We start from the raw sequence: 25,943 nt of genomic DNA, 5'->3' as shown, positions 1-25,943 counted from the left end.
TTGTTGGACCTACAGCAGTGTGAAATTAAAATATAAAACATTTATAGATATTTTTTGGGCCACAGGAGATAAATCTGTGGTGCTCTGTCACATTTTGACTGTGGATTATAGGTATTTTTCACACATGTAATACTATAACCACTGTAAATAAATAACATACAGTCTGTTTAGGTTTATGACTTATTTTGCTCATTAATTTAACTGATTTTCACTCTAATAGCAGATAGTTGGAAGGCACTACAGAGGAAAGCGTAAACTACAATAAAATAATGACTTATATAATAATAATAATAATAATAATAATAATAATAATAATAATAATAATAATAATGGATTAGATTTCTATAGAATTTTTTTGGCCACTCAAAGTGCATTACATTATTGTCCCATTATTCATTCACTCTCACACTTCCCCTCTGGTGGTGGTAAACTACACCTATACCAACACACCTAAACCACCACCAAACATTCATATGGGTCATTCCATATGAAATCAAGAGATTTTAAGAAAATTCCCCACCTGACCCTCTCAGATTTTTCAAAATTTTTACATACTTATAGAGCATTATATATGATGGGAAAATCCAAAATTTCAAGGCTTCATTGTAAATAGTCCCAACGTTATGGCCATTTGGCATAGGTAGGGGGTACCCTAAAATTGTGACTAAAATTAAGACTTGAAATTTTCAGCTATTTTCAGGCTTTTATAACTTCCGAACAACTAGAGCTAGAGGTCTGAAATTTTCAGAATCATAAATCCTTCTATGTTAAATGTTCAAATTAAATATGGACGTTTTTGCCACCATATTTTAGCCATGTGTATGGCTAAAATATGGGATTTATAGAAGCAAGTTGTGCTTGGTGTCAAAATTTAGGTCACGTCCTGTCCTTTCACATGGTGTCTTTTATTTTGTGATCCTACCTATCCCACATGCTGATATTGACTTTTGAATCCGAAGGTGAGCTGATTTTCAGCTGTTCATATATCACACATAACAGAACATAGGACCTTCATTTTACACAGATCCATTCCCTAAGTAGCCAAGATATAGCACATCAAATTTCTAATGAATATGATGATTAGTTTTTGTGTAATGAGTGGCCAAAAGTAGCATTTTAGAAGTTTGCCATGGATAAAATCTCAAATTTGTCATTCTCTGTAACATGCGATTATAAATTTGAAGTAAATATTTTCACATTTCTTAGGACTATAGATTCCTGTGAAATGATTCTGAAAATTTCAGACCCCTAGCTCTTGTTGTTCAGAAGTTATAGAAGCCTGAAAAGCTGAAAATGTCAAGTCTTAATTTTGGTTGCAATTTTAGGGTACCCCCAACCTACTCCAAATGGTCTGAACTTTGGAACTATTTACAATTAAGCCTTGAAATTTTGGATTTTCCCATCATATATAATGTTCTATAAGTATGTAAAAATTTGAAAAAGCTGAGAGGGTCAGGTGGGGACCACTGGATGAAATTATATGGAATGCATTCATGCACTAGTGTGAGTGACACTAGAGGCAAGGACAGTGAAGTGTCTTGCCCAAGGACACAACGGACCGACTAGGACAGAACGGGATTTGAACCACCAACCCTTCGGTTACTGGACGACCCACTCTACCTCCTGAGCCATGCGTGTGTGTACAATAATTTTGTAACGTAACAATGATGATTCTTTATTCATCAAAATGAATATTTGCAGATCCAGCACAGTCTGTAACTTAAATCTTAAAAAGAATACCCTGCACTTTGCTCCTGCTGAGCATCATAATTTACAGATCGGAATAATATTTTGGCCCCTAAGGGAACTTCATCAAGAATAAAAAGTGTAATAAATGCACCCTTAATCAAAGCTGAAAAGTTAATATGAAGTGATGCACAGTAACAGCAGTGTGCAGGCTGTCTTGTTTAAAGCAACACTATGGAGTTTTTCAGCCTTCAAGCTACATTTTAAGGGTCAGGTTGGGGGTGTAACAACTCACAATAGGTTCACTGTATTCAGACCTGTTTCATTTGGTCTGTTTAAAAGGACTTCTTTTTAGGTGTGAATACAAACATGCCAACTCTGATTCCAATCAAACAAGCGGACTCTGGGCCGGTTCACTTCTGGTGTGAATATAACCGGCCTCGAGCTGAAACAAACCACAGAACCATGCCTCTTTTTGTGCTTGATGAGCCACCGTAGCCGCTGGAAGTGTCCGAGCCGCACAGGTAGTCAGAGCTAACAGCAGCAGCCATGAACCGTGGACAGACGTGGAGCAATTAGGAGACTGAATGTTCTTGATAGTTAACATTATTTTCGTAAATTTGTTTCTGTAAAAATAGAAGACGTATTCTGAAAACAATAACTGCTCATACTGTAGGACCTCCATGTTTGTTTTCACCAACATCGGCCATCTCTGATTCACTCCACCCCCGACTTTTCTGTCCAATGTCAGCACAGTGCTGGCATTGGACGTGCTTCTGTCAACAAATTTTGGTCCACTAGCAAAAAGTGCAATGAAAATGCGATCTGAATCAAATAAGTGGACCTAAGGACTTTCCAGGTGTGAATACACCTTTAGACTTTCATCGTCGCTCCAGAGCGTCTGTATCACCTGCACTCGCACTATGCAACTTCTGGTTCTGGGTTGTAGCCCCTGCACAAAGAGAACTACAAAATTTGACTGCTTTACAGCATACCAAGGTTATAATGGTTTTGGATTTTTCATTATAGTTTAGTTTTAGTTAGTTTTGACTTTTTTTTCTCTAATTCATTTAGTTTTACTTAATTTTTAGAGCAGGTTTGCTAGTTTTTATTAGTTTCCGTTTTCTTCTAAATGCTTAGTTTTAGTTTAGTTCTAGTATTAGTTGTAGTTTTTTTAATATCTTTTCTCCTCTTCTCCGTTGTATTCAAATAAATCCCACACAGGACTCTGCTCCTATCTCCCAAATTTAGTCTTCATCCTTCCAGGAAGAGTGGGGACCAGAAGACGACTAAACGACAAGTGACAAGAAGTGACGGACTGTGAAGTGTCGTATGGTGCCGCTAGCTAAAATTGCAAGAGCGAAATAAATTGCTTTCGTATCAATCCAACATTGACAAAGACGAAGGGAATTTTATCCATAATTTTTATCCATTTTAGTTAGTTTTGTAAACACACAATACAGTTTCAGTTAGTTATCACTTTTTCTTTTAATTATAGTTTTTATTAATTTGAGTTAACAAAAATGTTTTTTCAATTCTAGTTTTCGTCATTTCATTAGTTTTCGTTTATGATAATAACCTTGCAGCATACGTCACCCCACACACACACACACACACACACACACCTTCAAAAAACGAGGCAGGTAAAGGAAGGAGTGAGGGAACTCTACAAACAGGCTAACAGTCATGGCTGAAGCAGCAAGAAAAGCAAAGAGGGGAAGGGTGTTGTCCAAAGAGACAGAAAGGAAAGATGGAGTGAGAGTCATAAAATAAGTGGTGGGACCAGGGTGAATATTGGCCCAGTTTTCACTGGCTGGTGTGAGCTGAAAGAGGAGGAGGGATGCCCCACCCAGGGAGACCTGACGGTGTTACTGTTGGACTAGTAAGTGTAAATTCTTCTATAAAATCCTCTGTGTTAAAGCTTACTATGTTTCAGGTCGTTTTATTGAAATCATAGCCTTTTGTTCCGTCTGAAGACATGGTTGAACACACAGTAACTGTCTTTCCTCAGGAAGTTTGCCGACATCAATGGCTTGTCAACAACTGTGCAAGTATTACTGAGATCCAGATTTTATGACAGTTGTTACACACAATACTGTTTCTTGACTTTAGGGGGACCCCACAAGCAAAAGTTCCATGGCATTGCTTTAATTATCAACATCAAATGTTCTACCTAATAATAATAATAATAATAATAATGATAGTGTAAACAGAAATTAGAATTAAATTTATCAGAAGAAAACATATTTGGAGTGCTGATTGTTGGAGCTTGATGACATGCTTATTAAAGCTTAGTTTGTGGCGCTTTGATCCACTGTTAATATTTTTAAAAATGACAACCGTCATCTTTTCCAGCCTCATTTTACACACTTTGATGGTGATGACTGAGTACAGACATGTGTGGACTGAAGCAGCTAAAAATAAAAATGGATCTTTTCCCTGGATTTTGGGCTTCAGTCCAGAGTAAACTGGACTTAGTCAAACACAAGACACAGAAAACAATTCTTTTCAACCCAGAACTGTCAAGAGCATCTCTGGGAAAATACATTTAACATTTTCATTGAAAGTAAAAAGATGTGAAGCTTGTAGTTAACTACTGAAGTTTAAGAGAGAAAGGAAAAGGTATGGTGTTGTTTATACAGTGAAGAAAAAAATCTGTGTTGCACTAATTGGTATCAGGGATTAAAAGATTGGCTTTGAGGGCTTTTCATTTTCATATGGATAATTCCAGAAATGGATGTTGGCTTTGAAATTTTAGATTTGGTGAAAGAAGAAATATGAAGCATGTGGGAGGATCATCCCCAGTTTGCGCAGATGGGTCTAATCCTAATAAAACAGAGGTGTATGCACTCTGCATCTATTTAGAAGGAAAGAGTAGTAATTTTAATTTTCGCCGCAGAGACAGTGGTGCTTGTTTTGGCTCTTTGGTAGGCGGCACAAACACAACCAAACCGCTGTTTGTACAGATTAGCTGCAGTATTAATGACACTGGGGCACAGGAGCGCTTAAAGTATCCTGATTTAATTACTGGACTTCAAGTGTTCCTTTAGAAATGGTATCTGTCAGGTTGTTCGATTAGATTTTTCTAAAGTAACAGATAAATTCGATAAGTGCCCTTTAAAATTAGAAAGATGTGGCATTTTGCAAAGGGCTGTAGTCAAGGTGGCGTAAGAAGTACATCAATGAGAAACAAGCATCCTATCCTCCAGTGAACAAAATGGGACTGTGGCACACATTACTACATCCATATAAATCCGACTAGTCAGTATCAGATGCCAATCCAAGGACTAAATTAACCCATAAAGACCCAAACATTCACTCTGAAGCAAAAACATTTCCTGATCTAAAATTTTTAATATATGTCGATCCACTAATCCTGTAATCCATGTAAATAATTGGTGTAAAATACAGTTTGTCATCTTTTCATGGTCATCAGATATGACCCATTTGAACGTTCAGAGGCTCCGTAGTGAAAGTGGAAACACCACCATCGTCTACAACACAGGTGTCAAACATGCGGCCCGGGGGCCAAAACCGGCCCTCCAAAGGTTCCAATCCGGCCCGCGGCATGATTTTATGGAGTGCTAAAATTACACTGAAGATATTAACAGTCAAGGGTGCTGAACTCGTTTTAGCCCAATGTGATCTAAAGTAAAATAATAGTCTAATAACCCTTATAATCAAATCTGAACAACATGAAAAGAAAGTACAATTTTAACAATATTCTGTCTGTTACTAAATGTTTTGTGGATTTGTAGATCCGATTTGTAAGTTGTGTTCGTAAACTGACACATAACACTGGTCAACAACAAATTTATTGTTTAAGTTTTTTGAGCTGATTTAGGATAATTTTGGTGTGCTGAATCCAAAATCACATTAATTTTGCTCAATCAGGTCAACTTTCTGAACTATGCTACATATTGGCTTTTTAACGTTTTTGCTTACATTTATGGGCATTTTCACATCATATGACACAAAATTCTTTCATATTTCTTGCAATAAACGAGTTCTGAAGATTTTGCTTTTGCCAATTTATGATTAATGTTTTTTTTAATATTACAGGTGAATGAAATGGCTTCGACTAGAAGATCTTATTCAGATCATATTCTGCTCCATCTGCGGTGAATACATAATAAATACATCCTGTTAGAAAATGATTTTTTTTTCTCTTAAAACCTATTATGGGTGACAACTATATAAAAAATCAACTGATAAAGTCACAAAAATGTAATCAATTTTGTGAGAAGATCAAATTTTTCAAAATCAAATTAGCAAAAAAACCTGACCTGATTGAGAAAAACAGATGTCATGTTTGGATTTAGTGGTGCAAAATGGTCCTAATTCAGTTGAAAAAACCTAGACAACTTGCAAAAAACATTTTTTTGTAACCCAGTGTAATATTGTTGACGTTATTCTTTAGTTCCACATTCCAAACTTCCAAATTTCTATATTATGCCTCTTACCAAAAGTTTGTGTAACACTGTGTGTAATCTAATCGACATGTACAAGTGATAAGTTGAGGCATGTTATTGTTAAAATTGTGCTTTTTTTTTTTTTTTTTTTTTAAAGAAATTAATTTTTTTCTGGTTATTTGCATCTTTTTAGTGAAATGATAGTTTATAAATGTAAATGTTTTCATAATTTAATGTTTTTTATTGCACTAAGACGCAGATAAAAACTTGGAGTTGTCATTATTTATAGGTTTTTATGCTATTATTTTAATGGTTTGGCCCGCTTGAAATCGAATTGGGCTGAATATGGCCCCTGAACTAAAATGAGTTTGACACCCCTGTTCTACAATATTGATTCACCAGTAAAACCAATGGAGTTTGAAAAATGAGAGTGACTGGAGACTTTTGTTTCATATTCAGTTAATAATTTTGCTGAAAAAGTCACCTTTTTTTCAGTTTTCTTTGTTTCTGATTTAATAACCCTCAGTTTTACTCTGAGCTTTTATGAACATCTACATCAGGGGTGTCAAACTCATTTTAGTTCAGGGGCCACATCCTCCCAATATGATATGCAGTGGGCTGGACCAGTGAAATAATAGCATAATAATATATAAATAATGCCAACTCCAAACATTTCAATGTGTTTTATAGTGAAAAAAGTAAAATTACATTATGGAAACGTTTACATCTATAAACTGTTCTTTTAAAAATGTGAATAACATGAACAACCATGAAAAAATGGAAATTTATTAAGAAAAATAAGTGCAATTTTAACTCTATTCTGCCTCTGCTTATCATTTGCAAACATGCATTGAAATTTACAGATCACAATGGATCTGCAAATACATCAAATATTCTAGTAACTGGCAGAACATTAGTAAAATTGCATTTACTTCTCTTAGGACATTTCTAATTTTTCATATTTTTTGGGAAAGGCTAGTTTGTAAATTTACACATTTTCATGTAATTTCCCTTTTTTACACTAAAACAAAAAGGAAAAATTTGGAATTGTCATTATTTTGTAGGTTTTTATGGTAGTATTTTACTAATCTGACCCACTTGAGACTAAAGTAGGGCTTTATGTGGTCCCTAAAGCAAAAGGATCTTAGTGTAATTTTTGCATTTCACAAATTCATCCCACGGGCCGGATTGGACCCTTTGGTGGGCCGGTTTTGGCCCCCGGGCCCCATGTTTGACATCCGTGATCTACATGATCAATAAATTAAATATAAGTAAATACCTGATTTTTAATGAAAAAATGCAAAATACAAATGATAATATTATGATAAATGGTGATAAATCACTTTAGAAAGGTTGAATATAGAGGGAAAAATCATTTGGGAACTGCCACAACAGTAGCACTGGGTCTTTATGGGTTAAATTATTAAATTAGAGCTTTTCTTGAGGATAAGGACAATGAAATACAAGAATGATGGGATGTTTTGACACATGATGACACCACTAATAGCGTGGGCTTGCTAAGAAAATAATGCATGTGGGAGTATAGCGTGCACATGCTGTTTAGTTCACTAGTGCTTAAACCTGCAGTAAACCTACCAGTGACTGAATCTGTGGACATTTGAATGTACACAACACTATATTATATTACATTTTCAGCCAAGTTCAGCTGCAACATAGTAATAACAGTTGCTTAAAGTCACAGCAAGCATCAAAGCACATACAGGCACTGGAAGTCATGCTTCTGTTCACCGGATAAATGTGAGTCTAATGCATTTCTCTCAGCTTTCAACTTTGCTCTTGGCCACTGCAGACAAAGGGAGATATCTGCCTTCTTGTCATCCTCGCTATATTTACCTGTAATTTGGTGCTGGTCAGGAAAGTTCTAATTATCAGAGCATTGTGATGGAAAACATTCATGCTGTTCGCTGCAGTACACTATAAAAAAACAGTCCTGTTGTTTTTACGGAAAAAAACTGGCAGCTGTGGTTTCCAGAACAATACTGTAAAAAACACATCCAACTGTAAACGTATTTACAGAGTAACATGTAGATTTAACATTTTAAACATGTAGATTTAACAGTTTAAACATGTAGATTTAACAGTTTAAACATGTAGATTTCACACTGGATTTAACTGGTAAATGGACTGCACTTATTTAGCTCATTTTTTCCACCTTCATGGTGTCCAAAGCACTTTCCAAATCCACCAGGTACAACTGGGACCAGTTTAGGGTTCAGTGTCTTCCATGGACACTTTAACATATGGACAGTCAGAGCCAGGATTCGAACCACCAACCCTTTGGTTATTGGACGAGCTGCTCTACCAACCCATTCATTTACAAGTTTAAAATGTTACATTGTCAAACGTTTTCTTTTTTATAACTTATACATATATATATATAAGCAAATATGTCGTTATTTCAACATTATGGTCTTGCAATTTAAACGGCACCACATTGTATTTACAGTTTTATTTTCTAAAAACAATAGAAATACATAATTTCTACATACAAATCTGGTTTTGTTCACATACTCTTCCTGTAAAAACTACAGCTATATTTGATTGAATCACTGACACAAAAATCTTTTCAAATAAACAACTTTGCATTGTATTGTCACTTACAGTTTTTTTATGTTGCAATTTTACAACTTTTTGGTGTTCATTCTACAGTCATTTTTTACAGTGTAGGGTGATTATTTTCTGTATGTTGCAATTCAAGTTGCTGATGAATTGCTGTCACGAATTAAATTGTGATCTGCAATGATTGAGGACTTTTATGTCAAAGAGAAACAATTGATCTTAAAAGAAACATTTTTCCATATTCATACACGTTACAAAGGACACAATGGTTGCAAGAGAAAACTACAAATTATGGAAACTTACACTGGGACTGGAGTCTTTGTGGTTGGGTTTAATCACCCAGGACAATCCCAAACCATAAGGCTGCTGTGTATTCCCTGGTGTGTCGCACTGTCAAACTCTAATTGACATTCACGTCAAGAGTGTGATGATTAATTACAAACCTTTCCACTCAGATCAACTGAAAGATTTTCTCTTCCACTGTGCTGTTTCTTTTTCTTTGACTTTTGTTAACTGACAGCTCTAAAGGAAACCCTGTACTTAGCTGTTTGAATGTCACCTCATTTGGGATTAGTGATGACGTATGGAATGACTTTGTTGGTGAAGCAGGAGCACCTCCAGAGATGCAACTGAATGAGGCCCTCACTTATTTGATCCTTTCTGTTGACATCTTATATGGGTTACATGTGGTATGCATATTCCTGCAACCAATAAAATACATTTCTATTAATCAACAGGTTATTTTTAGAATAAATGGAATAACAGCTTTGTCATTAAATAAGCATAAATGCCACTCCAATTAAAAATAGATTAAATCTTGCACGAATTAAACTGGCAAGTGTTTTTTATTTACTCAGAGACTTTTGACTAATTAATTGTTGCTCAAAATGTAATTACTACCAAGGGGAATAATAAGAAACATGGAAAACATGATCATATCTATGTGGAATTCTTTCCAAGTTTATTTTTCTATTTTCATTACATGGTAAAGAAAAACAAACAAACAAACAAACAAAACAGTAAAAAGAAACAAACAAGAAAAACAGTGATGTATGATGCTAGTCACTGCAGACTGTTATTACCTCACAAAAGGTGTCATTTCAGCTCGAAGTGAATTTCCATCTTGGTGTAATTACATATCTCCTGTGTGGACGGCGTCACGGAGGCAGATTCACAAAACCACAGTTTGATAGTGAAATTCATCTGCATGCATTTGTCTGTAGCACGATGACAAGTTAATGCCAAAGTGTTAAGAGTCATCAGAGGTAATAAATATCAAATTGGTCTTGAAATGTTCATCATTCGCATGGAGGGGAGGTGAGAGAAGGGTGCCATTTCTGTTGAAGAGATGAAGGGCATCAGTGTGTCGTGCCTCTTTGTGAAACACCATGTTCATCCCAATAAAATGAAGTCAGTGAGTGTGCGCATCATCAGTATAATGATAATGTTCCCCATGCTAGAACACTCTAAACCGCTTCATCATATCACTCTGAAATATGAAATATGGTAAATAAACGATAATGGACTATATATACTGTATATATTTGTATTTATGTATATATATTTATATTTATCAAAGTCAAAGTCAGCTTTATTGTCAGTTTTGCCATATGTGCATCGCATACAGAAAACTGAAATTACAAAACTCTAAGGCCCCATGGTGCAAAATTAACATAGTATGTGAAAAAAAAAAAAAAAAAAAAATAGAATAGAATAGAACCATAAACAGAATATAACTGTAAACAGCAGGGGGTTGAGGAGATAATAAATAGACAATAAAGTTGCAACTAGGGATGTAACGATATGAAAATTTCATATCACGGTTATTGTGACCAAAATTATCCCGGTTATCATAATTATCGCAGTATTGTTGAAATTGTGCTCAAAATGTTCACCAAGTACTAATACACACACTGAAATAATTTTACCAAGTTGTATTGTTAATACTGATTTTAATACTGACCATAAGTCTTCTATTAGTTTATAAGACACCTATGATAGCTCTTCAGTTTTCATTCTCTTTTTAACCACAGGCTTAGATAGGAATGTTTGCTCTCAGTCAGTTTCTCAATTTAAAATCAGTATTAACAGCATTTTGAAAACAAAAAAACAACAACAACAAAAAAAACTAATAAAATAATTGGCACAATGCACTTTCTCTTGACAGAAATATTCAAGTATTAACCCTTAGTGGTCTGAGCCTATTTTGGCTGTTTCTCAGTCCTTTTGATTTTGCCTTTATATACTATATAAACAAATGTTTACTATACCCATGTCATTCTTTTTTTCAGCACAACTTCATTTATATCAACTGCCTGTTATTTTTTTCACTTTAACCTACTATCAACACGAAAGGCCAGAAAACACAAAAAAATATTTAAAATCCGATTTGAAAAATGTATATAGTTTATTGCATAAATAACACAAAGATGCTTAACGAACCTTTTCAACAACTTTAAAAGTGAATATTGGTTCCAAATATTAGGTATGGAAAATTAAAATTGTAATAGATTAAAACTATACTCAAATATTTGATAAAAAAGCATATCTTTACATAGGTGTTTTCTGCCCTAAAAGTGCGGTAATCAAACATGGTTATCATGATAATTAGAATTTAAACGGTAATACTAACCGTTGGCAATTTTACCGCAGTTTATTGTTATACCGGTAATCGTTACAACCCTAGGTGCAACAGTGAATTTAAACAAATGATGTATTGGTAATAGGTAATGGTAATGTGTTAAAGTATCATTGGTTCTAGATCCTCTGGTCCAGTTCATTCCTTTACATTCTTTACTTTCTTGGTAAATTCCACTGGCATTTTCAGTTGAATAACCTCTCAGCTGGCATGTCTGTTTCGGCACATAAAATCTGACACCATGGCAACATGGCCCTATTGTTTATCTGTTGGTAGGTAACTCACTTCATTGATGATTCTATGATTCTAGGCATAGTAATGTGATTGACCACAGGGAGGCCATTGTATTCCAAAATAACTAATATATCCTAAAATATTGGTCCTATCAACTTGTCATTTTTGCTAGTCTCTTTCTTGACCAAAAATACATAAGTATGCCAAACTGCAGCAGTCAGCTCTATATGGATTTGATGTGATGCCCAAGACACACAGAGTCCACTTCCCTTTTCAAATATAGGATATGTGCAATATGTAATATGTAATATGTAATATGTAATAAAGGGACTCACATTTACACACACACACACACACACACACACACACACACACACACACACACACATATATATATATATATATATATATATATATATATATATATATATATATATATATATATATATATATATATATATGTATACATATATGTGTAGATTAGGGATGTAACGATTACCGGTATAACGATGAGTATTACTTATTACTTACTTACTTATTTAAATTCTAATTATCATAATAACCGTGTTTGATTACCACACTTTGAAAAATGAGAAAGAGAGAGACTATCTATCCATCTATGAAAAACAAACTAAAACTCAAACTTCATATGGAAAATGGTCAAATAATGACCATAAGGGGCCACCTTTAATGCACATTTGTATGTTTGATGTTTACATGGTAATATTTGAATGTTTCTGCCAACAGAAAGTACATTGTGCCTATTATTTTATTTGGGGGTTTTTGTTGTTGTTGCTTTTTTTTTTTTTTTTTTTTTTTTCAAAATACAAATTGCTTAAATTATTTCAGTATGTGTATGAGTACTTTTTGAACATTTTGAACACATTTCAACAATACCGCCATAATAATGATACCTGTAATAATTTTGGTCACAATAACCATGATATGAAATTTTCATATTGTTACATCCCTGATATATATATACATATATATATACATATATATATATATATATATATATATATATATATATATATATATATATATATACAGTTGCAAAAACATTATTAATCCACCCCTTGTTTTCTTCAATTTCTTGTTCATTTTAATTCCTGGTCCAACTAAAGGTACATTTGTTTGGGCAAATATAAAGATAACAATAAAATAGCTGATAAGAGTTTAATTTCAGAGCCATTTTCCATGTTTTCTTGATAATAACCAAAATCACTTCAGTTCTTACATCAATAGCTAATCTACTGCTAAAATTACTGTTAAATAATGCTTGTTCTGTGCCGTTTATTGATAGTGTTTTTAATTGTATAAAGTGCATGAGTCTAAATATGACTTGCAAGATGTTTGTAAATTTGTTGTACAAAAAGCTAGAAAAGAGACTAATAGAAGATGTATATCTGTTGTTGGAGTTAAACTATGGAATGAGGCCAGCATGGATTTAAGAATGTGTAGCCCATTTTTGATATTTAAAAAAATGGTATGTAAAACATTTTTTGAAAGATACAATTGTTAAGCTCTAATAAGCAATAGGTAAATAATTTCTTTTTGATTCTACATTAAATTATCATTAATTTGGTGGGTTAGGTTTTCTATTTTTCTGGTTTATTTTCACCTTTTTATGTTTTTGCTTGTTTGGTTGTATGCATTGTATTTTTGTTGTTTTTTTTTTGTTTGTTTTTTTTCTTTTTCCTATATTGAATACTGGGTAGCTGAATTTGTCATGTAGGACAGGCATTAATAGAGGCATTCTGCTTCAGCCTGGGCCTTTTCAGTCATTAACCTGTTGGCAATGTTTGTAATGTTTGTAGTGTTGTTGTTGACACTGGTCGTATTATTATGTGATGATTGAATAAAGAATTTCATCATTATCATCATCATCATCATTTCTGTGTGAATATATTTATGGCCTGCTTGCCGAGAGCTGGTAAAATAAGTGTATGTCGACTAAAGGGGACATCAAGCTCCTTTCATATGCTCTAAGGATTTGAGAACCACCTGGGGGTTCATATTTTAAGCTGTGGCCAATCAGACAGGCAATTATTTACTTGTCCTTATGCCACTGAATAATTAGCCAATTGGCCATAAGTGGAATACAGAGGTTTTCAAGAGGCTGATGATTAACCTGTTCCTTAAGTCACGGGTCCTGAGGTTTAGGCCTCTTACAACCTGTATGTAGTCACATTCACTTTCGTGTTTCACATAGAGACACAGAATATAAACAGCTAAACGCCCTTTGACCACATAGCCACAGAGATAATGTCGTGCATCTGCTTTGCTGAGTGGATGGGAGATGGGTTTGCACCTTAACTAGTTCTTCCTACTCCAAATGCATATCAATCAATCAGATGTTATTTCTACAGCACTATATCATAACAAAAATTATCTCACGACACTTTATATTTAGAGCTCGTCTAAACCTGACTTTTAATAGTATTATGAGATGACCGAAACATCCAAAAATTGACCCTGCACACAAATTCATACCTGCTGCATTTATATTCTTTGTACCACCACCGTTTTGTTAAGCACCAAAAAAAAGAACAAAAAAAAACACTCCTGCTTTGTTTCTACCAGTGCATTTCTCTTCCTTTATGTTACAGGTGTCAAACAAAACTGGCCCGCCAAAGGTTCCAATCTGGCCCGCAAGATGAATTTGCAAAGTGCAAAATGCAAAAATTACCCTGAAAATATTAACAGTCAAGGGCATCAAACTCAAAAATAACAGCATAATAACCTAGAAATAGTGACTCCAAATATTCTTCTTGGTTTAATGTGAGAAAAATAACATGATATTTTTCCTCTAAATAATGGCAACACCAATTTTTTCTCTTTGATTTATTGCAAAGAATATTATATTCTGATATCCTTTAATAATAAAATGTCAATAACCTGAACAAATATGAACAACCTGGAATGTCTAAAGAAAAATAAGTGTAATTTTAATAATATTCTGCCTGTTTTGTGCCTTTGTAGATCTGATCTGTAATGCATATGTAGAAATCATAAGTTGATGCATAATATTGATAAAACTGTACTTATTTTTCTTCAGAAATTTCAGTTTTTTCCAGTTATTCACATCTTTTTTGTTTTGGATAGAAATAGTTTCATCATTTAATGTTATTTTTTGCACTAAAAAATTTGGAGTTGTCATTATTTATAGGCTATTATGCTATTATTTTACTGGTCCGGCCCACTGAAGATTGAATTGGGCTGAATGCGGCTCCTGAAAGAAAATGAGTTTGACACCCCTGCTTTATGTCATATACTGTCGCAGCTATTTTATCTTCCACACTCCGGTCTGTAGAATATGCTTCACATGTACTGTATATGTATGCTCCATTTGTGCTTCCATTTGATGTGACATTATTATCTCCCTCCTCCTCTGGAATCAGTACAGTTCCTTTACCTGATTTATATTTATGAGCGAATATTGCTTTACACTACAGAGAACTGTACCCATTTTGTAAAATCGCCTACTGAATCTCAATGTCATATTTTGCATCACTATGATCTCCAGTTATTTTCATCGCATCTGCACAGACAGGTACACTTATAGTATCAGTTAAAAATGGCAAATAATTTTTCAAGCCAAGGTACCAACAAGTTGTGCATTATCTAAGGCAGGGGTCTCAAACTCATTTTCTTTCAGGGGCCACATTCTTGATCTCAAGTGGGCCGGACCAGTAAAATAATAGCATAATAATCTATAAATAATGACAACTCCAAATTTTTGTTTTTGTTTTAGTGCAAAAAACCCCATTAAATTATGAAAATACTTACTTTTATAAACTATTCAAACATAAAAGATGTGAATGACCAAAAAAACCTGAAATTTCTTGAGAAAAATAAGTGCAATTTTAACAATATTATGCCTCAACTTATCATTTATACATATACATTATTGATCGAATCTACAAAGACACTAAACACTCAGTAACAGGCAGAAAATTGTTAAAATTGTGCTGAATTTTCTTTAGACATTTCAGGTTGTTCATATTTGTTGAGGTTACTCACATGTTATTGTTACAGGATAGTTTGTAAATGTAAATATTTCCATAATTTAATGTTATTTTTTACACTAAAACAAAGACAAAAATTTTAAGTTGTCATTATTTATAGGCATAATGTAATATTTTTTTTCACATCAAACCGAGAAGAAAATATGCAGTCATTATTTCTTGTAGGTTATTCTGCTATTATTTGACTGTAGATCATATTGGTCTGTATGTGGAACCTGAACTAAAATGAGTTCCACAACCTTGACTGTGGAATTTTTGGACTGTGCAAATTCATCCCATGGGCCAGATTGGAACCTTTGGCGGACTGCATTTGGTCCCCAGGCCACATGTTTGGTGAGGTGATAATAATAACAACACAGTAAATACATAAATGATGGCTTCAGACAACACAAGCATTTTGGTGCACTCTAGAGAAATCATGATGACACCTTATCGACCAGCTGAAGGTTATCAAAAGTGTTCATCACACAGGAATAAAATCAGCTCTGCAGTCCAACCTTTTATCGGGTAAGTGACTATTTTTGGTAATTTCCGCAAACATTAAAGTATGGGGCCAATCCCGCGCCTCGGTGAGGTCGAGAAGCTTTTTGGTTTTTATAACACTATACGGTGATTCAGAGAGATTGTATTGAATTTTTGTCAGTTTATGACCTTATAACAGTCGTTTTATTGCGTGTGTTTACTTTTTTCCAAGTGCTGCTGGCATGTTTTATGGCAAGAGGAGGGAGACTGTTGTCACACCAACCGACCAGGAGGTAGATGATGACGTCCAATAACACACTAAGGTTCAAATTTTGAATTTTGATGAGTGTCCTATAAAGAGTTAACCCTTTAACCCACAGTTGTCAAACATACGGCCCGGGGGCCAAATCCGGCCCCCCAAAGGCACCAGTCTTACCCTTGGGATGAATTTGTGAAATGCAAAAATTACACTGAAGATATTGACAATCCTTTTAGTTCACGTTCCACATTCAGACTAATTCAATCTCAAGTGGGCAGGACCAGTCAAATACTATCATAATAACATATAAATAATGACAACTCCAATTTTTTCTCTTTGTAAATGTAAATATTTTCATGTATTTACGCTAAAACAAAGCATAATTTGGCAAAAAATGTGAATAACCCGAACAAATAGGAACAACCTGAAATGTCTTAGCGGTGTCAAACTCATTTTAGTTCAGCCTAATATGATCTAAAGTGGGCCGGACCAGTAAAATACTATAAATAATAGAATAAGAACTTTTGAGTGAAAAAAGTAAATTCTGTTACAATGAAAATGTTTAAATCTACGAATTGTACTTGAACATAACATTAACAAATATGAACAACCTGAAAATTCTTTAGTAAAATAACTGCAATGTTAACAATATTACACCTTAGTTTATCATTTATACATGTGAATCGCAAATTACAGATCACAGTGGATCTACAAATACACCAAATATCAAATAACGGAGAAAATTATTAAAATTCCACATACTTCTCTTAAGGCATTTCAGATATTCACATTTTTTTGTAAAAGACAAGTCTGTAAAAGTCAACATTTTTGTGTCATTTTACTTTTTTTTTTTTACACTAAAACATAGAGACAAATTTACAGTTTTCATTATTTATAGGTTATTATGATAGTATTTTACTGGTTCTGATCCACTTTAGACTGAAATAACCTAAAATGATTTTAACATCCTTGATTATTCATATCTTCAGTCATTTTTGCATTTCACAAATACATCCCAGGGGCCGGATTGGACCCTTTGGCAGGCCAGATTTGGTCCCCGTGCCGCATGTTTGACACCTGTGTCTGAAGAGAAGTAAGTACAATTTTAAGAATATTCTGCCTGTTATTAAATGTTTTGTGTGTTTGTAGATCCACTGTGATCTGGAAGTTATAATGTGCATGTGGAAATGATAAACTGAGGCAGAATATTGTTAAAATTACACTTATTTTTCCAGTTTGTTCATGTTATTCACATTGTTTGAAAGGATAGTTTGTAAACCTGTTCATAACGTAAATTTACTTTTTTCGCTCTAAAACATAGAGAAAAGTTTGGAGTTGACATTATTTATATATTATTATGTTATTATTTTACTGGTTCAGCTCACTTCAGATTAAATTTAGCTGAACGTGGCCTGTGGAATAAAATGAGTTTGACACCCGTGCTTTAACCCCTGAGAAATTATTCCAGGTAAACGTGCTGCTGTGAATTTACGGCTACAAAAATGTCATAAAAGCTGCAGTGAGTATGTGTTTATGTTCCTTTTCTTCAGTGGTTTTGTTTTACTGTGTGTTTTAAATTCAAAACAAGGTGAAATAACAGAAAAAGACAAAGAAAGGAATTGAAGTTTGACTTGCTTTTACTTAATAAGGCATTTAGAATGTACATCAGTAAGAGATTTAGGATGTTGAACATGAACTGTGAACTGGAACACACTGAACAACGAGGATTTGAATTTGGGCCCAGTAGTTTTTTTTCTGGGGCTCTTTTTTTTGTCTAAATCAGTCCAGCTGTTTTCTGACACCTGGTTGAACTCCAAAAAGCAGTTACACGGTCAAAACTTGGTAAAAACACAGAAAAAAATATTGCAGTCATATACTGTACAAGGCCAAGCAATTATTGGATAAAAGTTTTCTTCGCACACTTTACTGTTCACTGGTCTTGCCATATTTACATAACTATGCTGAGGTTTGGGTAAATACTTATAAAACATCATTACAACCACTTACAATCCTGCAGAAAAGCGCAATAAGGACTGTTCACAAGGCTCAGTACTAGGAACATACAAATCCACTTTTTAGGCAATCAAAACTACTGAAACTCATAGACATCGTATCTTACCAAACAGCAATAATCATGTACAAGGCAAAAAACAGACAATTACCCGAAAATATCCAAAATTTTTTTAGAAATCAGGAGGGAGGTTATCAATTAAGAGGGGAATATAACTTCAAAATCAAAAACAGGACAACAACCTTAAAAAGCTTTTGTTTATCTATTTCTGGTGTTATATGGAACAATCTAAGTGAGGAACTCAAGCAAAGTCTAAACATTATCCAGTTTAAGAAAATGTGCAAAAATATTTGGTTTAGCAGTTATAATTGATAATTATCATTTCTGACTATTTTCCTTTACCTATTGATACGGCATAGGGATTAGAGGCAGAGAAGCCAATGGGAATGTGTATGTGTATGTATGGAACATTGTTTATATGAATTTGTACATGTATATGTAAGTGTATGAGCATGGGTATGTATATGTGTGTGTATATGCATATATGTGTATGTATGTATATGTAGGGGTATGTGTATATGTATGCATGTGTGCATGTATGTATGTATATGTATGTATATATATAATTATGTATATGTGTATGTATGTGTGTATATATGTAATAATAATAATAATAATTATACATTTTATTTATAAGCGCCTTTCAAGACACCAAAGGACACTGTACAACAAGATAAAACAAACAATCCATAAAATACAAAGAAATAAACAGATTAAAACAAATAATTACTATATATAGAAATGAAGTTGTAGAATGGAGAGTAGAGCTTATGGGGGGTAGGCTATTCTGAAAAGGTGAGTTTTGAGTCTGGAATTGAATGTGGGGCGAGAATCCCAGTTATGGATGGATGGTGGGAGGGAGTTCCAGAGCTGAGGAGCAGAGCGGCTGAAGGCTCGGCCTCCCATGGTGCTGAGGCGGACAGGAGGCACGGTGAGGTGGATAGAGGAGGAGGACCTGAGGGAACGGACTGGAGTGGTGACATGGAGGAGGTCAGACAGGTACTGAGGAGCGAGATTGTGGATGGAATTATAGGTGTTCAGCAGGAGTTTGAATTCAATTCTCTGTTTAACTGGGAGCCAGTGTAGTTCCTGGAGGATGGGGGTGATGTGGTGGTAGGAGGGGGTTTTGGTGATAATGTGGGCGGCAGAGTTGTGGACCATTTGCAGCTGATGGAGGGACTTTTGGGGGAGACCGAATAGAAGGGAGTTACAGTAGTCAAGGCGGGAGGTTACGGGACTGTGTACAAGAATAGAGGTGGTATGGGGGGTGAGGGAGGGGCGGAGACGGTTGATGTTGCGCAGGTGGAAATATGCAGACCGGGTGACGTTATTGATGTGGGATTTGAAAGATAGTAGGCCATCGAGGATGACACCCAGACTCTTAACCTGAGGGGAGGGGGAGACTGAGGAGCTGTCGATAGTGAGGGGAAAGGTGTTGGTTTTGGAGAGAGTGGATTTTGTGCCAACGAGGAGCATTTCTGTTTTGTCACTATTGAGTTTCAAGAAGTTGGAGGTGAACCAGAATTTAATTTCAGAGAGGCAGGAGGTGAGGGAGGAGGGTGGGAGTGTGGAGCAAGGTTTGGTGGTGAGGTAGAGCTGGGTGTCATCCGCGAAGCAGTGAAAATGGATGTTAAATTTTCTGAAGATATTGCCAAGGGGGAGAAGGTAAATGATGAAAAGAAAGGGCCCCAGGACAGAGCCCTGGGGCATACCTGAGGTAACTGGGGAGGGATCTGACCTGAAAGATTTGAGCTGAACGAACTGAGTGCGGCCTGACAGATAAGAATGAAACCAGCGGAGGGGGGGTATAGGTGATACCAATAGATGAGAGTCTACTGAGGAGGATGGGGTGTGAGATGGTGTTGAAGGCTGCACTCAGATCGAGAAGAATCAGGATGGCTAATGACCCAGAGTCAGCTGCATGGAGGAGATCATCAGGGATTTTTAGAAGAGCGGTTTCTGTACTGTGGTGTGGGCGGAAACCGGACTGGAAGGGCTCGTAGAGACTATTGGTCATCAAGTGTGTGTGGAGTTGAGTGGCGACTATTTTTCAACAATTTGTTGAAATGTATGTATGTATGTGTATACATACATGTATATGTGTATAGATGGATAGATGTGTACGTATATGGGTGTATATGTATGTATGTATATATGTACATATTGTTGGTTTAGACAAAGGGGTGAGAGTTAATAAGCCATGCTTCTTCAAACTCCTTGTCGAATAGGACTTTTTTTTCTTTCTTTTCTTTTATGTGTATCATTATTTTATGCTTCTTTGAATTGTCATTTCTATATTATGTTGTGCAAAGAAGTCAAATAGTAGTAATCAGGAAGATTGTATCGTATCCATATTCAAAATAAATCAATGAAAAAATAAATAAATAAAAATAAAGGAAAATCATCACAACACTGCAAATAACAGTAAAAACAAAAAAAAAACCACAAGGAAAATGGTGTAAAAAAAAAAAAAAAAGCCCAAACCGTCTAATTTTATAATATAGGCAAGGTGGTCTCATTCACTGCTCTGCCTACACCCCCCCCCCATTCCACAAGCAGCAGGGGTGGACTGAGCATGCTCAGATGTCTATGGAAAGAACAAGGTCTATTCTATAAGCATGTTTTTAAAATGTTCCTACTGAGCAAACAGTTGAATTTTTATAAATATTTTACCCTTTCATGCATGAATTATGAGAACCTTAATCAAGATTTTTTCCTGAGTGTTTTTATTCCTCTTTAGGCATGAAAAAAAACAATGTGATTGATTTTTTTTTTTTTTTTTTTTTTAATGAACCTATTTTTCATGGAGTTACAAAAATGTCCACTCAGCTGGACACCATGCATTTAATTTTTGAAGCAAAGAAACATGTATTTACTGTCATACTGTGTGAAAACTATGAAATAAATGTTTTTTTAATGTTGCTAATCTGATATTTTCTCACATTTTAACACACTATGATAGCAGTTATTACTCACTCAAATAATATGCAAAAAACAACGAAACACAACAACTTAAAAAAAACAAACAAACAAACTAGCAACTGATTTACACTCAAATATGTTGTTGCGGATCAGGTTTATCAAGAACAGGAATGTTCTCAGCCAGCATGTCCATGTGGGCCCCAGAAGGGTTCCATTTGGGCTGCATATAAGGGTCCCATTTGGGTTTGTCAGCAGTTTCCATGGTGGCCTCACATGTGTTTGCCCATATCAGAATCAGAGATCTGAATATCTGATAGTATTTATTTTTCACACTATTTATCGTACAATATTTATCTTTCAAATCATTTGCACTACTTAAATTCTGTTTTACAAATATCTTAGTTTGCAATACTTTGTATTTTTTTAATGTAAATATCTGTGCCTTTTACTGATATTTCTTGTTGTTTTACTCATATTTTTCTGTAAATTCTTGCACTGAACCTGAGAGCTTTGCCTCAATTTCATTGTTCTTTGTACAATGACAAAAAAGAGATTCTGATTCTGACTTTGATTCGGATTCTGATATGGGCAAACACATGTGGGGCCACCATGGAAACTGCAGACAAACCCACATGCGACCCTTATATGCAGCCCAATTGTAACCCTTTTGGGGCCACATGGACATGCTGGCTGGGTTACAGTAACGGTATGAATTGCAGTGTATTATGGGATGGTGCATAAGTATCCACTGTGTTGGTTGATATGCAAGTAAAACAACAAAATCCATGAATACACAAGAGAACAGCTGTAGAATAACTGTCCACTGTAGTGACCAGTGTGCATGAAAGGGTTCAAATAAATCATACACTCAGAATGCTCAGCACAGACACATCAGGGGTTAAAGGGTTAAAATGGGAGATCATTGCTGAGACTGGCCAGGGATGCATGTGATGTTGAAGTTTTGTTGGATCTTTTCAGTGTAACTTATCCAACACCTCTATTACAAAAAAATTTATTAAAAAAAACATCCAGGTCTAAGTTTCTTGGTTCTTTCTGAGACACAGAAACAGGCAGCATGGCGATCACACCCACACACACACATACCCCCCCCACACACACTGTAAGCCCAGAAGTTGTATTTATTACTAAAATGCTTTAATTACAATGTACTAAAATGATTTAAGTTTAATTACATTACTATAAAATGTTAAGTATATTCTACTAATTTGTAGACATAGTCGAAAGTACAAAACAGTTTAAGTTGAATGGATTTTAATCACTAAGTTTTAGTCATGACCACACCTTTTTATCTGTGCATTGCGGGTATTGGACATGTTGTTGAAAATGTGTTGTTTTTATGTGCAGGGGTTCAGCGGGGTTGTGGTGTTAGTGTTAATTTTGACTTAATGTGTGTATGGCAGTGTTTATTGGCCTTTTTGTGTTTGTTTTTGTATTTTTGTAGAGCTGCAACATGAGTCAAAGCCATAGGACGAACAATGGCTTTACTGTTCATCTAAGACTGCATTTATACAATGGAAATCTTAAGGTTTTACCAAATTAAAAGCATTTCCTGTACTGGCAAATGACATTTAGCTAGCTTCTTTAACTTCTTCCATCCATGCTACAATATATTAAGTAGAATGACTATACAAAGCACTTTACATTGCAAAAGACTTCAATTTAAATCGACTTTGAATTGAGTATAATGAACTGATTATATCAAATCTAATGATTATACAAAGCAATTGACATTGCAACAAATTTTAAGATAAATTAACTTGGCATTTAGTGTGTTGTGCTTAAAATAGCAATTCCATTCAAATCAAGCATTTGTGTCTAATACACTCAAGTTTTTATTACTCATTACTTAAATTTTTTAAGGCAACGAGTTACCTGAGATTTTTTAAGTAAACTCAACTATCTTGTCTTACAGTGCACACGCACATACACGCACACACGCACAGACCCACCGCTGTAGTCGGTGTGGTTTTGCGCTTCGCTCCTCCTCGTCTGGCTGCAGATCTCCTGAGCCCTCAGGTGCTGCGAAATGATGGCGCAGTCCGGATGGATCGCCTCCGCCTGCAAACACCAAACAACTTATTTATGTACAGTCAAACACACATCACCTTTCACTGATGGAGCTCCTAAGGGTGGAGTGTGTCCAGTCCAACAAACAAATGATCAGCAGCATCACAATGAAGACAAACAACTTTTTTATCCATGATTTAAAAGTAGTTTTTCTCTCCTTTTTTAATCATAAAGCCCTGATTAGAAGATGGCACAAATTTAGACACATCTGATGTCATTTTGATTTTTTTTTTTTTTTCTTATCTATGGAAATCGGTGCAGATGTAGGTCTTCATTACACTGATAACACTTCCACATGCAAGCGACTCAAAGAGAATTTTTTTGCGTAATTTGCGCATTTGTGCGTAAAAGAACCAGATAGAAGCATGGTAGCAGTACAGTCCTGAAGATCAAAAAAGTAGGTAGACTGTTTCCTAAATTAGCAGCTGTAAAGACACAACTTTTGGATCATACTGATGGAAAACTGTGTGTTTGGTTTCTGTCATATAGATGGTGCGTAAATAACACATATAAAAGGCTCACCATAGGCTTGTACCACAAATGCAGATAAAATATGACGAGAATACATTTGTCCTGTCGTCCTTTTTCCATTTCCACGCTCTTATCTGTCCTCCTATCCCTCATTCGATGGTGATGTGAGCGTAAATCCAGTTGATCTGCTCCCACTGCGCCCTTTAAAGACTGACTTCTTTATGGGTTCGGTATGAAAAGTCACTCCGTCAACCTAAAATAGATGAATCCCCGTTCCCCCAGAGCTGTCGCACATCTGCTCTCTCTCTCCCTCAGACACACTCTGAGTCTCTACACCCTCCTCTCTCTCTCTCTCTCTCTCTCTCTCTCTCTCTCTCTCTCTCTCTCTCTCTCTCTCTTTCTCGCTCTCTCCCATCACAGTAGAGGAAAAACACTTGAATGAATATTTTTTTCATTCACACAGGGCATTGGAGACAGATGCATATTCTCTGACAGGTAAATAACTCCGTATCCATGTCATTCCATGTTATTATAACGGTGACACCAAGTTCAAAAAGGACATTTATATTAAATGTACTCTTCTGTGTGAGGCAGCCAAGCCTTTTTCTAATGCTTAAACCTTTCCTCTAAGCCAGCTTACACTGGATAAGTGAGCTCTAATAAAATTCCTGCAGATTTTTGACTTGTTGTGTATTGAATTACATACCACTGGTGGATCACAGTTTGGTTTGGAAAAATGTTCGAAGTTTTAGTCATGATATTAACACTTAACCCAGTGGTTCCCAACCTTTTTGGCTCATTGACCCCATTTAAATATCACAAATTTCTGGAGACCCCAGACATTTAGAACTGAGACTTTTTTTTTTTTTTTTTTTGCTAAAATTAATTTGTTTTTGATCATGTAATAGTTTGCTGGACTATGTTGTATGTGCTATATTTTAGACAACATTTAGTCCATATAATGTATATTATTATGGACGGAGGCAGTAAAGCCAGGTGTAGATTACTGCACAAAGTGAGAATTTTATTTTCCTTGGTCAGGATATGTACAGTCAGTCCAGCTTGGATTTAGAAGCCCGACAATTAATACTGAACAAACAAGAACTCAAACTATGAATTATGAAAGAGCTGCAGCATCTGAAACTGACCACAATGAACATTTGACAGATAAACAGAACCACAGTGCTTCAGTTTCAGCTTCACAGTTTGTCATGTCTTTAATGTATTGCACTGTAAAAAAAAAAAAAAAAAAATACTGTAGAATTAACACCAAAAAGTTGTAAAATTGCAACATAAAAAAAACTGTAAGTGACAATACAATGTAAAGTTGCTTATTTGAAAACATTTTTGTGTTAACGATTAAATCAAATATAGCTGTAGTTTTTACAGGAAGAGTATGTGAACAAAACCAGATTTGTATGTAGAAATGATGGATTTCTATTGTCTAAACTGTAAAGTGAAATACAGTGTGGTGCTGTTTAAATTGCAAAGACCATAATGTTGAAATAACGGCATATATATATATATATATATATATATATATATATATATATATATATATATATATATAAAGTTATACAAAAGTAAACATTTAACAATATAACATTTTAAACTTGTACATGAATGGGTTGGTAGAGTTGGTAGAGCAGCTTGTCCAATAACCAAAGGGTTGGTGGTTCCAATCCTGGCTCTGACTGTCCATATGTCAAAGTGTCCATGGAAGACACTGAACCCTAAATTGTTCCCAGTTGGACCTGGTGGTTTTGGAAAGAGCTTTGGACACCATGAAGGTGGAGAAAATGAGCTAAATAAGCGCAGTCCATTTACCATTTAAATCCAGTGTGAAATCTACATTTTTAACCCTTTCATGCACGAATTATGAGAACCTTAGTCAAGATTTTTTTTTCTTCAGTGTTTAGCCATGAAAAAAACAATGCGATCGAGTATTTTTTTTCTATGGAGTTACAAAAATATCCATGCATTTAATTTTTGAAGTAAAGAAACGTGTTTAAAACCCAATATCAGAAAGTGATATGAAAACAATGAAATAAAAACATTTTTAATGCTGCTAATTTGATGTCTTCTCACA

The 25,943-nt window shown here is 35.0% G+C and overlaps 1 protein-coding gene across 1 annotated transcript in view; it reads right to left on the bottom strand.

The window, feature by feature from the left end:
- ghrhra (growth hormone releasing hormone receptor a) overlaps nt 1-24,146 on the bottom strand; it is a 103,753-nt gene extending 79,607 nt beyond the window's left edge. The window contains exons 1-2 of the mRNA XM_030159384.1: nt 23,906-24,146; nt 23,266-23,374 (exon numbers count right to left, since the gene is read on the bottom strand). Of these exons, the coding sequence (XP_030015244.1) occupies nt 23,266-23,374; nt 23,906-24,007 (211 nt within the window). The 5' untranslated portion in view covers nt 24,008-24,146. The remainder of the gene's footprint in view (nt 1-23,265; nt 23,375-23,905) is intronic.
- Between the last annotated feature and the right edge of the window lie 1,797 nt (nt 24,147-25,943).

The sequence above is a fragment of the Sphaeramia orbicularis genome, chromosome 17 (genome assembly GCF_902148855.1).
Source record: "Sphaeramia orbicularis chromosome 17, fSphaOr1.1, whole genome shotgun sequence".
Taxonomy (NCBI): Eukaryota; Metazoa; Chordata; class Actinopteri; order Kurtiformes; family Apogonidae; genus Sphaeramia; species Sphaeramia orbicularis.
Note: the sequence above shows the minus strand (reverse complement) of the source record. Positions and strands in the feature narration are given on the sequence as shown.